The 16,215-nt window shown below is 42.3% G+C and overlaps 1 protein-coding gene across 3 annotated transcripts in view; it reads right to left on the bottom strand.

Moving 5' to 3' along the window:
• The window catches only part of ORMDL1 (ORMDL sphingolipid biosynthesis regulator 1), an 83,517-nt gene that overhangs the window by 50,784 nt on the left and 16,518 nt on the right, over positions 1-16,215 (bottom strand). For all 3 annotated transcript variants that reach the window (XM_073647848.1, XM_073647850.1, XM_073647849.1), the window contains exon 2: positions 11,582-11,762. In XM_073647848.1, the coding sequence (XP_073503949.1) occupies positions 11,582-11,755 (174 nt within the window). In that variant the 5' untranslated portion in view covers positions 11,756-11,762. The remainder of the gene's footprint in view (positions 1-11,581; positions 11,763-16,215) is intronic.

Here is a 16,215-nt window from a genome sequence, read left to right on the forward strand (position 1 = left end):
ACTCTTTAACCCCTTTCTGATGGGTGTGGGTGTATGGAGTAGGCTCCACACACTGCGGATGCCAGCTGTGTAAAACAGCCATTCATTTAACCACTTCGCACCAGAGCCTGTTTTTGCCTTCGTGACCGGGCCAATTTTTTCAATTCTGACCACTGTCACTTTATGAAGCAATTACTCTGGAACGCTTCAACGGATCCCCCTGATTCTGAGATTGTTTTTTCGTGACATATTGTACTTCATGATAGTGGTAAAATTTCTTTGATATCACATGCGTTTATTTGTGAAAAAATCGGAAATTTGGCGAAAATTTTGAAAATTTTGCAATTTTCAAACTTTGAATTTTTAAGCCCTTAAATCAGAGAGATATGTCACACAAAATACTTAATAAATAACATTTCCCACATGTCTACTTTACATCAGCACAATTTTGGAACCAAAATTTTTTTTTGTTAGGGAGCTATAAGGGTTAAAAGTTGACCAGCGATTTCTCATTTTTCCAACAAAATTTACAAAAACATTTTTTTAGGGACCACATCATATTTGAAGTCACTTTGAGGGGTCTTTATGACAGAAAATACCCAAAAGTGACACCGTTCTAAAAACTGCACCCCTCAAGGTGCTCAAAACCACATTCAAGAACTTTATTAACCCTTCAGGTGCTTCACAGAAATTTTTGGAATGTGGAAGAAAAAAATTAACATTTAACTTTTTTCACAAAAATGTTACTTTAGACCCAATTTTTTTTATTTTCACAGGGGTAACAGGAAAAAAATGGACCCCAAAATTTTTTGTGCAATTTCTCTTGAGCGTGCTGATACCCCATATGTGAGGGAAAACCACTGTTTGGGCGCACGGCAGGGCTCGGAAGGGAAGGAGCGCCATTAGACTTTTTGAATGTAAAATTTGTCTGAATAATTAGCAGACGCCATTTTGCGTTTGGAGAGCTCCTGATGTGCCTAAACAGTGGAAACCCCCCACAAGTGACACCATTTTGGAAACTAGACCCCTTAGGGAACTTATCTAGATGTGTGGTGAGCACCTTGAACCCCAAGGTGCTTCACAGAAGTTTATAATATTGAGCTGTAAAAATAAAATTTTCCCATTTTTCCCACAAAACCGTTTTTCATCCCTTAATTTTGCATTATCATAAGGGTAATAGGATAAATTGCACCATGAAATTTGTTGTGCAATTTCTCCTGAACACGCTGATACCCCATATGCGGAGGCAAATTACTGTTTGGGCGCATGGCAGGGTTTGAAAGGGAAGGAGCGCCATTTGACTTTTTGAATGTAAAATTTGTTTGAATAATTAGCTGACGCCATGTCGCATTTGGGGAGCCCCTAATGTGACTAAACAGTGGAAACCCCCCACAAGTGCCACCATTTTGGAAACTAGACCCCTTAGGGAACTTATCTAGATGTGTGGTGAGCACCTCGCACCCCCAGCTGCTTCACAGAAGTTTATAATATTGAGCCGTAAAAATAAAATTTTCACATTTTTCCCACAAAAAATCTTTTTCATTCTCTAATTTTGTATTATCATAAGGGTAACAGGATAAATTGCACCATGAAGTTTGTTGTGCAATTTCTCCTGAACACGCCGATACCCCATATGTGAGGGAAAACCACTGTTTGGGCGCACGGCAGGGTTTGAAAGGGAAGGAGCGCCATTTGACTTTTTGAATGTAAAATTTATTTGAATAATTAGCGGACGCCATGTCACATTTGTGGAGCCCCTAATGTGTCTAAACAGCGGAAACCCCCCACAAGTGCCACCATTTTGGAAACTAGACCCCTTAGGGAACTTATCTAGATGTGTGGTGAGCACCTTGCACCCCCAGCTGCTTCACAGAAGTTTATAATATTGAGCCGTGAAAATAAAATTTTCACATTTTTCCCATAAAAAATGTTTTTCATCCCCTAATTTTGCATTATCATAAGGATAACCGGAGAAATTGCACCATGAAATTTGTTGTACAATTTCTCCTGAGTACGCCGATACCCCATATGTGGGGGAAAACCACTGCTTTGGTGTACGGCAGGGTTCGGAAGAGAAAGGAGCGCTATGTTGGCTGGGATAGGCAGCAGACACCATGTCACATTTGAAGAGTCGCTGACATGCCAAAACAGCAGAAACCTCCACAAATGACCCCATTTTGTAAACTACACCTCTCAAGGAATTCATCTAGGGAAGTAGTGAGTATTTTTTAATTTTTAAATTTATACCATTGGGCAGTGAAAAAATCATAATTATATTTTTACCACAAAAAAATGTTTTACCCTCAGATTTTACATTTTCACACAGGGCAATGGGTAAAAATGGTGCCGAAATGTGTCACACAATTTCTTCTAAAAGTGTCAATACCCCATATGTGGCTGTATCGTACCGCTTAGCCATACGGTGAGATCTGGGGGGGACGGAGTGCTATTTGACAATTGGAGAACAAATTATTGTAGAATAGGCATTTGGATTTGGGAGCACAAAATTTTCTGAATTTCTTTTGGGGGGCAAGGGTCATTTTGCTTTTCCAGAGCCTTTCTGCTACCAGTAACTTGGAAGTCCCTTATATTTTTAACAGATGACGGACCTGAGTGGGGACTAGCTTTTTTTGAGGACTGAGTTGAAGCTTTTATTGGGAACATTTTACGTAACATTTATCCGGCGCTCTAGGCTGAGCACTTACATCGGGGTTTCCATCTAAATTTCCAAGTGATGTAATTCAGATGAAACCCCTGCAGGATCCATTCACTGTAATGAGGCAGCAGAGTTACTCTGGACACTGTCTGGCCTCTGTGTAGCGGTGTCCTTTTTTTCAGAAGTGCACAAAACTGTGGCCAACCGCACTTTTATGCACGCCTAAAACAAATGACACCGTGGGATCCCAGGCTAGACGGCGTCCACAGTGGCCTATATCTGTCTCATTACAGGGAATCTTCCGTCATGGGTTCCGGCTGAATCATGTATTTCAGAGATTTACACGGAAACTCTGGTGTAAGTGCTCAGCGCAGAGCACAGGATAAATGTGGGCAGAGCCTTACTGGGATCTTTGGGGACATAATAAACAAATCAGTAGCAGGTGAAGAATTGGTTTTATTTATTTTTTACGCCGTTCCTAGTGTGATATAACTGATTAGATTACTTTATTCTTCGGGTCGGTGTGATTACAGAGATACCAGATTGATATCGGGTTTTTATGACTGACAGCTGTCACACACTAAAAGACGCTTTTTTTGCAAAATCTAGTTTTTGCATCACCATATTTTGAGAGCTATAATTTTTCCATATTTCGGCCGACAGTCATGTGACGGCTTGTTTTTTGCGGGACGAGTTGACATTTTTATTGGTACCATTTTTGGGGACGTGACATTTTTTGATCGCTTTCTATTCCGTTTTTTGGGAGGTAAAATTAACAAAAACAAACAATTCAGGAATTGTTTTTTGAGTTTTTTTTTTTATGCCGTTCTGCGTGTGGTAAAAGTGATCAGGCAGCGTTATTCTTCGGGTCAGTACGTTTACAGCGATACTACACTTACTGTATTTTTTTTATGTTTTGGCGTTTTAACACAATAAAACTATTTTATAGAAAAAAATATTTTTTTTGCATTGCTTTATTCTGAGCGCTATAACTTTTTTATTTTTCGGCTGATGGAGCTGTATGGCGGCTTTTTTTTGCATAACAAGATGACGTTTTCAGTGGTACCATTTTTATTTCTATTTTGTTTTTTGATCGCATTTTTTTCCACTTTTTGTTTGGCAATATGATGAAAAAGCATATGTTTTTGCTCCGTTTTTTATTTATTTTTATTACGGTGTGCACAGAAGGAGTTAATTAGTGTGACAGTTTTATAGCTCGGGTTGTTTCGGACGCGGCGATACCAAATATGTGTACTTTTTTTGGTTTTGTAAAAATATACGGATTTATTGGTTTAATATTTTATTTATTTATTTTTATTTATTTTGTGATTTTTTTATTAATAGTTTAAAAACTTTTTTTTTACTTTTTTTCACATTTTTACTTAGTCCCTGTATGGGACATTAATCTTTATTTTTCTGATCTCTGATCTCATGTAATGTAATAGACATATATTACATTACATGAGATCTTCCCTGACTGTTTCAGTCAGAGTCTCCTGTCTGGCTACAGCTGCAGCTGAGCCAGACAGGACACCATATATGGCAGAGCTGGAGGCGGTCATGTGACCTCCAGCTGCCATAGCAACCCCAGGTCCTGGAAGGACACGGAGGTCTTCGGAGAGGTAAGTTGACGACCCCCTCTCCTCCTGCTGTCTCCTATATGCCGTGATCACTATAGATCACAGCATATAGAAGACAGCTAAGGGTTAACATCACTGGGACCTGATCTAATCAGGTCCCGATGATGTTCCCTGTCAGAGCTAACGCTCTGCACCGGAATCGCAGCGCTTGCAGGACCCTAGGGGTCCTGAGCGCTGCGAGACCACCCACCGTTTTTAAACGTCGGCGCTGCACAGAGCCCGGCAAGCGCCGACGTTTATCTACAGTGGGCGGTCGGGAACCGGTTAAGTAGCACTTTTTACTTGATTTTTTTATTTAAACGGGGCTTCGCCTAAAATTTGAGCTGCTATACTGATTCTGGATCGGGGTTTCTTTTTCATCTGTGCCCCTCCACTACAAAGTTATGTATTCCATTAATAATGAGGAGCAAAGTTTAATATTCTTTCCATAAAAATAAGATTATGAAAGTTATGTTTTGAGGAAACTCTTGTTATTGACTCCACCACCACCAGGTGCAACAGTAAATACTGTCAGACCAAAATATAATATAATATATACAGTGGTGTGAAAAAAGTGTTTCCTGATTTCTTTTTCTTTTGCACGTTTATCATACTTAAATTTTTCAGATCACAAAATAAATGTAAATCTTAGACAAAGATAACACAACTAACAAAAAATGCAGTTTTTAAATGAAGGTCTTTATTATTAATGGAAAAAGAAATCCAAACCTACAGGGCCCTGTGTGAAAAACTGATTACCCCCTAAACCTAATAACTGTTTGGGCCGCCCTTAACATCAACATCTGCTATCAAGCGTTTGCGATAACTGGCAATGAGTCTTTTAAAACTCTCTGGCCCACTCAGCTTTGCAAAATTGTTGTAATTCAGCCACATTGGAGCGTTTCCGAGCATGAACCGCAGTTTTAAGGTCATGCCACAGAATATCAATCGGATTAAGGTCAGGACTTTGACTAGGCCACTCCAATGCCTTAATTTTGTTTTTCTTAAGCCATTCAGAGGTGGACTTGCTGTTGTGTTTTGGATCATTGTCCTGCTGCATAAGTGCACTCCAGCTTGAGCTGGACATTCTACTTCAGGATTTTTTGGTAGACAGCAGAATTCATGATTCCATTTACCACAGCAAGTCTTCCAGGTCTTGAAACAGCAAAACAGCCCCAGACACTACCACCACCATATTTTACTGTTGGTAAATGATGTTCCTTTTCTGAAATTCTGTGTGTCTTCGCAGATATAATAGGACATACACCTCTCCTATTTAAAGGGGTTGTCCAGTCAAAAGCAATAAGTCTGCAGTCACTGTGGGTGACTGCAGACTTATGAATCCCCTTAGCACAGGCACTGTGAGCCCCGGGGATTCGCCGGTATGAGACCCGGGATATATATATATATATATATATGTTATACATACCCCCGGACATTCAGACCACCTCACTCCATACACTTGTATGGCGAGAGGGCACGCCCCTTCTAGTAACACAGACAGCCAGTCTGACTAGAAGGCTCGGCCTCGCTCAATACAAGTGTATGGAGAGCGCCCACTGGCCGGGGATATGTACATCACATTCTTACCCTCTCTAATCAGGTTGCATGACGGCAATTTCTCACAGCGCCTGCGCTGGGGGGATTCATAAGTCTGCAGTCTCACAGACTGACTGCAGACTGAACACTTTTGACCAGACAACCCCTTTAAGTGATATCTTGATTGAGAACAGGTGTGGCAGTAATCAGACCTATGTAAGGCTGGGGAAATTGAACTCTGCTTCCTAAAGATTTGATAAACCACAGGTAATTTGTGTTTTTTGTGTTTTAAATGGGGGGGGGGGGCAATCACTTTTTCACACAGGGCCCGGTAGGTATGGATTTATTTTTCCCTTAACAATAAAGACCTTTACCTAAAGGGTATGTGCGCACGATGCAGATTTGAAGCAGAAATTTCCTGTGCGTTTTTGCCTCTACCTGGCAGAAAAAAAGCATGCGGATTTACATGCGCTTCTGACGCATTTTTACATGTGTTTCTGTACATCAATGAATACTTTCTGGAGCTAAATAAAGTTATTTGGTGGGACATTGCTTAAACCCTTGGATTACCATAGAACTGAGGAGAGTATATTGGTTCATTTAAATGTTTAAAGAATGTGTCTGCTGTAATTCAAATAAAGTGTTTACACTGTCTCTGTGTGTTTATTTAACTCTTTACTTTACTTTAAGTTTGGTCATGAAAAGGTCTGATTGACATCTTGACATAACCAAACAAAAGAGCTAGGTGTCAGCTAGTCCCAATCACCCAATCTTCATTAGCATTTCTATTCATGTAATTTATGCGACTGCTGCGAGCTGTTATTTTTAGCCTGGGAAGGTGCCATTAGGCAAACATTTTCCCTGGCCATAATTAACATTTCACAGCTGGTTCATTAGCCACTACATCCCCCAATCAGCACTCAGTAGCGCTTTGGACACAAAGTATTTATGTTGCATCCAAAACGCAGTGTTCTAATGCCACATTTTTGTTGTCGGTACATGTGAATCCACCGCATATAATGACACTTCAAATCAGTCAAAATCAGCAGCAGAGACTAGCGTGTTCGCTACAGAAATTGACATGCTGCGTCTCGGTTTGGGTACGTGGCCACGATTAGGAGCCGCTGCAGGTATAAACACGCGTCAAACCCGCAGCGCCCAGATGTTACAGCATAGTGGTTGGGATCTCAAGAAATCCCATGTCCACTATGCGTGCATCAGAGGCAGCGAATCACCCGTGGACACTGACATGCAGCGCGTCTTTCAGGACCGCAGCATGTGAAATTCTCTTGCGGAGTCGCTAGTCAGCGCAACAGAAATTTGACCACTAGAAAGTATTCAATGCGGTAATTACGCATGGTATAGTGAACAAATGTGGATTTACCTGCGTTCAATAAAATAAGTTTTGGATGCAGAAAAAATTGCTCCCAAAGCGCTGCTATTTCCGGATCGTGGGCACAGAGCCTAAAATAAAAAAAATGGCGTGGGCTCCCGTGTCATTTTTATAACCAGAAGAGGGAAAGCCGACCGGCTGGGGGCTGGTATTAGTAGCCGCGGAAGGGGTCATTAGCCAAAAATGTTCCCTGGCTATTAATACCAGCCTATAGCTGTTTGCTTAGCCTTTCCCGGTAGATTACAGGTGAAACCCAGAAAAAAATTGAAGTGGGGGTCCCCCTATAAAATCTAACCAGCAAAGTCTAAATTAGACAGTTGCGGGCTGATATTAATAGCCAGGGAAGGGGCAATGGATACTAGTCCCCTCTGCGGCTATTAATATCACCCCTCAGCAGTCCCAGAAATGGCGCATACATAAGATGCGCCAAATCTGGCGCTTAGCCTCGCACTTTCCACTATCCTGTAGCGGTGGCAGTGGGGTAATGGGGTTGGGGTTCACGTCAGCCTTGTATTGGCGGCTGACGTGAAGCCCAGGTTAGTAATGGAGGGCGTTTATAAGATGACCCCATTACTAACCACGTAGTAAAATAGTCGCCGCCTTTTCAATAAAAGACACGGACAGAATAAAGTATTTTAATGAAATAAAACACACACAGTTCTACAATTTTTTTTTATTACACGCCTCAGCGAATCCCTCGATCTCTGGAAAAAACGGAAAAAAACAAAACAAACAAACAAACATATCCCTCACCTGTCCGCCGTCAACGACGAAGTCCACATACCGCTGAGTGTCCCATGGGGATCTGGGTCACTTCTACAGCAGTGACATCAGCCATCACTAATGTCACTGCTGTAGAAGACAGCAATGTATACTGATAGGGGGGTAAAATCACCCCCTGTCAGTATACATGCTGCTGCGGGAAGGCACTGGGGTTGATCATCTGAAGATCAGCCCCAGTGAGCTAACCACCGTGGGAACATTCTTGCTAATCACGTGACCATCTGCTGATAAGCAGCTGATTCAAGACGTCACTGCAGGTCCTGGCAGCTCTGTACACTGCATGGCGCGAGCCCGCGTCCTGCAGTGTGCCACTGGCCGCCGGGGAGACAGCATCGCAGCCGGGGACCAGGAGGACACCGGAGGCCGCCGGACAGGTGAGTATAAAGGTTTATTTTATTTTATTTTTTACTACCGCAGCCACGCGGACTGGGAAGAGCAGACTTCTGCTCCTCCCATCCAAGCTGCTCTCGCTGTTATCAGCCAGAGCAGCCTCCTCTCCCAACCTGGGTACCACCCACAGTGCGATTCCGCTGCGATTTCATGCCTATTGATTTTCACCAAAACAAAGCAATTCCACAGGTATAGATATTCTACCTGCGGATTTGCTGCGATTCAATGGGCGCAAATTCGCCGCGGAATCGCGTTAGAAATGGTAATGCTGTGGATTTTACTGCAATGGTAATCCGGAGCGGAAATTTCCGCATCATGTGCACAGCACATGTGGATTACCATCGCTATACATGGCAGACCTATTAACATGCGGTTTTAACGTGTTTCCACGGTGGAAAAACTGCTGCGGAAACGCACAAAAACCGTATCGTGTGCACATATCCAAAAACTGCATTTTGTGTTTACGCGAGTTATCTTTGTGTACTATTTAAATTTGTTTTGTGATCTGAAACATTAGATTGTGAGCCCTCGCAGGCAGTGTCCTCTCTCCTCCTGTACCAGTCGGCGACTTGTTTTTGTTTAAACTATTGTACTTGTTGTTTGCTATGTATATACCCCTTTTTCACATGTAAAGTGCCATAGAATTAATGGCGCTATAAGAATAAATAATAATTTAAGTGTGACAAACATGCAGAACAATAAGAAATCAGGAAGGGGGCAAACACTTTTTCACATCACTATATATACCAAAATGTATTTTCACAAACCTGTCGCAGGTAAACTTTGGTTCCAGGACCATACAGACCCTAAGCTCATTTTGCTTATTGCTTTAAAAAGAAAAAAAAAAGACTTGATGTCTCTGAAGCTGGTGGACTTGAGGAGGGTGTTTCACCTGGGTGTCAAGGATTATAGTGGTTATCATTCCTTAGCCCATAAGTCACTCTAGACTAGACCACCTCTATCTCACATGATCTGTTGAGATAGCAATCCTGGCTGCACAACAGATGGGTTTCTTTGGCCAGACCATGCTCCGTTGTATGGAGTACTTTGGGTCTGGCAAGGGAGGAAGTGGACTGGGAAACTTAATGACAATCTCCGAAAAAAGGAGTTGTACTTGGTGGATGTCCAGGAATTCATCTTTCCCTGACAATATTAAGTGTGAGACTTTAAAATGTAGCACTAGTGACTCGCCGGCGAAGGAGCTATGTGAAGCCAATGCCAATAGAAGGGCGGAACACTGAAGAGGAGCGACGGCAGTCAGAATGGGCTGGTGTGGGATTTCTAGCTGAGTCACAGAGACAGAGGGACTATGTGGAAGGAGAGAGATAGGATAATGAGCGAGGAGACAGCGTCATCTTCCAGGCAGCGTCCTCCCCGTAGCCTGGAAAAGGTAATTTACATAAAGTGATAAAAGATACATTTTCCACAAGGCATCATCCATAAGGAATCATCCTCGAGGGATACAGGTATCACTCTCCTCAGCAGTCTATAACCTGTTTGCCCATATTAAAAGGTCAGATCACTCAAATGTGGTGACAGATTCCCATTAAGGCTAGTTAGAAAGTCGCTTAAGTATTTTATTTCTGAAGCAAATATACACTAGTATACAGAAATAACAATTCTGCGTGAAGGTGCATTCTAGCCAAAATCCAATTCCTACTCAGAGTAAAAGCCGAATAATTTGATTACAGTCAGAGACAGGCATGTAGGCAATATAGGAAGAAATGGACTGTGCCCAGCAGCCTTTATTTCAATTATTGAAAATCACAAACCAAAGCGCATGTACAGGAATTGTTAGGAGTAAGGACACAGTGGAAAGCCCAAACGATCAAAGGGAATCTATCAGTAGGATCACCCCTCCTAATCCGTCTATATGGGCATGCAGGTTATAAGAAGCTGAATACAATGATACCTTGATATCTGCAATCTAATGTCTTATTCCAGATAAGTCCACATTTTTCTTATATGTAATTGAACTGTTGAAGACGATGGGCCAGACACGGATCTGAATAATAATCTGCCTCCAGAGATTATTTTAAATAAAAGGTGGAGTTACCAGTGTAAGACATGTAATGACTGACAGTGTGCTCACCAGAGCTACATGACTCACACTAGTAACGCCCCTTTTATTTTAATGTAATCTCTTGAGGCAGATTCTCAGGGAGATCTTAACAGCTCAGTTACATATTAAGAAAAACATGGATTTCTCTAGTATATCAAGGTATTATTTTATTCAACTTTCTATAACCTGCATGCCCATATAGACGGCTGAGGGCGGGTTAATCCTGCTGACAGATTCTCTTTACCATACATGTATCAAAGCAGCACAATGTTTTAAAGTAGAAAGCAGCAAATAAGAAGGTATGTGTAATTAATGAGTCATCATGCATATTCATTAGGCATTACTTAAAAGGGGTTGTCCACTAATGGACGACCACTTTTTAAATGCTAATATTTTCCAGATACAATAAAAACAGTCACCTCTCCAGCAATGTCAGTGCGGTCTCTCCCAGCCAAAGGTAACGTGACATCATAATATTAAGTGACAGTTGCAGCCAATCAATGGTTGATGATTGGCTGCAGTCTTCATACTTCCTTCAGATAACAGTTACGTCTGATGGAACTGTGAGAGCTGCAACCCACCAGCAGCTGCTGAAGGGCGGTAATGCTCATGTGGACTAAGGATGTCACCGCCAGGAGAAACAGCGCTGCTATCGCCCATCTGGGAGTCATATATATGTAAAAACGCACCCAATCTATTAAGCTTGCTAATGCTGCTCGATACATTGTCTCTGCTAGGTTATGCTGCATTGTTGAGTGACTTGGAAAAAAACTGTCTAAAACAGAGTAAATGTGGTGAAAGGCTAGTAAGTCACTTTATGGCAATGTGCTGGGCATTCATTATAATTTACAGTGATTACAGTAAGCTGCATAATGTGGAACTGCTGAGAGGGCATATTTAGTTTGGGGTACAACACTTGGCAAGTATACTAATTAAAGAAATCTTTATTTACTATCCTGCATGATGATGATTACTATTAATTCTCATCCTGGGCTCCAAACTTCAAAAGAATTTCTCAGGTTTCTTTCTGCGCATGCCATGGTTAATTTTTCAGAGTTTGTAATACAGTATGTCTTATTTGTGTCTACACACGACACGGAGAAGATCTCGGACTGAGAATCCTAAGAGAAATGGTCCAAACAACTGTATCAAGAACTTACCAAGTTATGAATGACATTAGTCAAAGTCCAAGCAACGGGCACACTAAAGAAGGGAATGCTGAGGAGGACGATGTGTAGCATACCGACTCCCAGGGCGTACGTCAGCCACATTCCACGACTATTCATTACCCTCGTATTTGGGTTCACCTCACTGTGTGCTACACCCACATTCATTTTTGTTCTGTAAAAAGTAAAAAAGGGGAGTTAAAAGAAAACTGGTAAATGTTCATGTTTTGTTATACAAGCACAATCACGCTATAATTGAAGAGGATTTATATTACTCAAACAAATTTTCAAAAAGGATTATAGAGCCATTTTGACAAGTATTTAAAGAAGTACACCAATCTTATCAGAGCGAAGGCCATTTCATAATGTATGCAGTTTGTGTTGAGAAATCTGATTACAAATCACTTTTTAATTTTAGTATAGAAACCATCTTGTTCTCTTTGTAAGGCTGGGTTCATGAATTTTTCATGGTCCATATTCAGACCGCAATGCCCGAACTGACTTCAGATCTCCTGACCCAAATGAACAGCCTCAAAGACACAAAGGACCCGGGAGCAGCGCTGGAGACACCCGGGAGCAGCGCTGGAGAAACCCCGCTCTGGACCCGGGGAGGGAGGAGTAAAGACCAGTTTGTTTTCTTAACTGTGTCTGGGGCCAGGAGTTTTCTGAAAATGGAAAACCCATTTAAAAAGCATATTCCCAAACATTGATGGAATATCCCAATTTACTTTTAGAGGAGTTAAAAAAATAACTATGCCAGGCTTGCTTGTCTAGTTTTGTCAATTCCCGTAGAATCTGATGAGACCAGGGCATGCCACTGCTGCGTTCCCGCTGAAGTAGATGGGGCCCTGTTCTTGAGTCTACTGCAGGCCTCAGAGGCGAGGTCGACATCTATTAGACATTTATGGCATATTCTGTAGATTGAGACATCTCTACAGTTAGGTCATGTTCCCAAGTTCAGTATTTTACATCAGTATTTGTAAGCCAAAATTAGGAGAGGGTGGAAAAAAAATACAGAAGTGGTGACGTGTTTCTACAGGGTGGGCCATTTATATGGATACACCTAAATTAAATGGGAATGGTTGGGGATATTAACTTCCTGTTTGTGGCACATTAGTATATGGGAGGGGGAAAACTTTTCCAGATGGGTGGTGACCATGGTGGCCATTTTGAAGTCGGCCATTTTGGATCCAACTTTATTTTTTTCAATAGGAAGAGGGTCATGTGACACATCAAACTTATTGAGAATTTCATAACAAAAACAATGATGTGCTTGGTTTTAACGTAACTTTATTCTTTCATGAGTTATTTACAAGTTTCTCTTTGTTTACAGCCATTGACATGTCACAGAGGTTAACACGTGAGGAGCAGATAGAAATTGTGCTGATGTCTGGTGAACGCACTACCTGGGTCATTGCAGCAGATTTCAATGCAAGACACCCTACGAGACCAGCCATCTCCCATGCTACAGTTAGCAAACTGCTTGCCAAATTTCGTGAAACAGGTTCATCTCAAAGAGGATGACCCAGATCAGCGCACTGAATTTGCAGAATGGGCAAAACAAAAATTTGAACAGGACCCTCGGTTTACACAGAATATTATGTTCAGTGATGAGGCAAACGTTTTGGTGAATGGTTAAGTTAACAAACAAAACCACCGCTATTGGTCTGACACTATCCCACAGTGGATAGATCCCTCCAAGACTGTTGGAACACAAGAATTGATGGTATGGTGTGGTATATGGGGTACAAAGATAGTGGGGCCATTCTTCATCAATGAAAACATCAATGCCACTGGATATCTGAAATTGCTACATGATGATGTGTTGCCCTCTTTATGCACTGAAGATACCACGTTCCCTGAGTTTTCCCAACAAGATGGTGCACCACTACATTATGGGTGTCAGGTCCGACCATTCCTACATGAAAAGTTTCCTGGAAAGTGGATTGGTCGTCGTGGGCCAGTTGAATGGCCACCAAGGTCTCCCGATCTGACCCCCTTAGACTTTTATCTTTGGGGTCATCTGAAGGCAATTGTCTATGCTGTGAAGATACGAGGTGTGCAGCATCTGAAACAACGGATACTGGAAGCCTGTGATAGCATTTCCTCTGCAGTGTTGCTATCAGTGTGTCAAGAGTGGGAGAAGAGGGTTGCGATGACAATCCAACACAACGGGCAGCACTTTGAACACATTTTATAAGTGGTCATAAACTTGTAAAAAACTCATGAAAGAATAAAGTTACGTTAAAACCAAGCACATCATTGTTTTTCTTATGAAATTCTCAATAAGCTTTATGTGTCATATGACCCTCTTCCCATTGAAAAAATAAAGTTGGATCCAAAATGGCCGACTTCAAAATGGCCACCATGGTCACCACCCATCTAGAAAAGTTTTCCTCCTCCCATATACTAATGTGCCACAAAAAGAAAGTTGATATCACCAACCATTCCCATTTTATTTAGGTGTATCCATATAAATGGCCCACCCTGTATTATACTTTTCCTCGGATTGTTCCACTCTTGATTTTGGTTTACAAATACTGATGCAAAATACTGACCAAATACTAAACATGTGACTGTGGCCTTAGAATGAGAACGTAAAGGCTTGAAGAATAACTGCTACTTCAACTATAAAATCAGCAGTGCAAGCCTTATATTTTTTCCCTGTAGCCTAGATAATAAACTTTAAAATTCTAGTTACTTATGTAATCTTATTAAGGAAAATGCTTCTTATCAGATGGCACTTTACCCTTCTTTTGCCTTATGCAATGACTAAAGGTGAATTTAGAATAGATGAGAAACCTTGAACTAGTGTTCAAAAGAATTCTCATTCCCAATTATTAGCCTGTGTAAACATGACAGCAATCACTTTACAACAGCTCGTTCACTGGGTATTGGATCATTTATTCAGGCAGAAAAACCACCATTAACCAGCAGCTCATCACCCCAGGTGAAGTACTGCTGCTAACACAATGTTGTACTAACAGTATTAAAGGGAACCTGTCAGGTCCCCCATGCTCTCCAAAACAGCAGCATTCACCTATGTATGATTAAACTCCCTGCCTAACCAGCCCTGTATGACGTAATTCAGTTAAATAAATGCTTCTAAATTAATTTATAATGTCACAGTTTCCTATGCTAATGAGGGCTTTGACTAGTCAATGGGGAGCTTGTTTCCCAGGTTTGTTTTCCATGTTATCATGCCCGTGTGGGCGTGATAACATAATTTACAAGAGCCAGCCTCATCGCCAGCTCATGCAAATCTTGCGCACGTGCGTCGCTCATTTCGGCAGAGTCACTGCATCTCTGAAGCCAGGTGTACGCTTCTCCGGCTTCAGAGACGCACTGCGCATGACCGGAAGTTCAGAAGATAGTTTCCGGTCATGCGCAGCACGCCTCTGAAGCCACGAAGCGTACACCTGGATTCAGAAACTCATTGATGCTGCCGAAATGAGCGTCGCGCATGCGCAAGATTTGCGTGAATGGCGATGAGGCGGAATCATGCAAATTATTGTATCCAACCACAGGGGCGTGATAACATGGTGTCATGGGTGTGTCGCCATGAAGATCGTCGCGACTACACAGCCTGACTTCTCGCAGCTGAGTTTTTGGTGCTTTGTGTTTTTTGGTTGTGAGGGAGTTAATTCTCTCTCTCTGTGCTTGACGAGGCAGCCTCGCCCAGCTGCAGTTAATGCTTCAGTATTGGGATTCCTTCAAATACCAGCTGGTCTGATAGGGAAGTTGTCGGTGAAAGCATTTCTTGCAGACCTTCAGAGTGGATCATTGTTTGGTGGAGTTCGGAGCGAGGAGTATGCGGTGTGGTTTGTTCCCTTCCTCCCTTTATCATTTATCTCCTAACCTGTTGTTGTTCCCTCTGTAATTGTGGTGTTAGTTTTTGTATGCAAGTTGGTTTTTTGGTTTTCCCCTTGTACTGTCTCGTTTGTCTAGTACTGTGTTTTGGGCATTTTCTATCCTGTTCCCCTTTGTTGTGATCGGGGTGCTTCTCAGGACTAGATTACTTAGGTTCAGGGATATTCAGGAGTTTAGGGTTACGCTGGCGGCCTGGACCTCTGTACCATTAACAGTACCTCCAGGTTGAGGGATTAGTCAGGGCCCCCGTCTAGGGTCAGCTCAGGCCCCTGACCCCCCCTGTACGCTGAGACAGCGTGACATTTTCACCGACCGACAAAAAAAAAAATAAATATTTTTTTTTTCCCAACCACCATGGATCCAGTAGCCAGTCTAGCTCGGCAGTTGCAGAGTTTGTCCATGGAGTTGGCGGACGTTAAGTCCAAGGTTTTGTGTCCTCTGGAGCAAGCCGGACCAGAACCTAAAGTAGCTCTCCCTGACAGGTTCACTGGGGGGCGGGACAAGTTTTTTGCTTTCCGGGAGGCATGCAAGTTTTACTTTCAGCTGCGGCCTCGGTCATCGGGGAGTGAGGAGCAAAGGGTGGGAATTGTCATCTCGCTCCTACAAGGGGACCCACAATCTTGGGCGTTCTCTCTTCCCCCGGGCTCCCCGGCTCTCCAGTCAGTGGATAGGTTCTTCGCTGCTCTGGGACTCGTATATGATGACCCAGATCGGATCTCCCTTGCTGAATATAAGTTACGTAGGATCCATCAGGGAGA

This window comes from Phyllobates terribilis, unplaced genomic scaffold, assembly GCF_046119375.1.
Source record: "Phyllobates terribilis strain yellow unplaced genomic scaffold, ASM4611937v1 Scaffold_9__5_contigs__length_417890890, whole genome shotgun sequence".
Taxonomy (NCBI): domain Eukaryota; kingdom Metazoa; phylum Chordata; class Amphibia; order Anura; family Dendrobatidae; genus Phyllobates; species Phyllobates terribilis.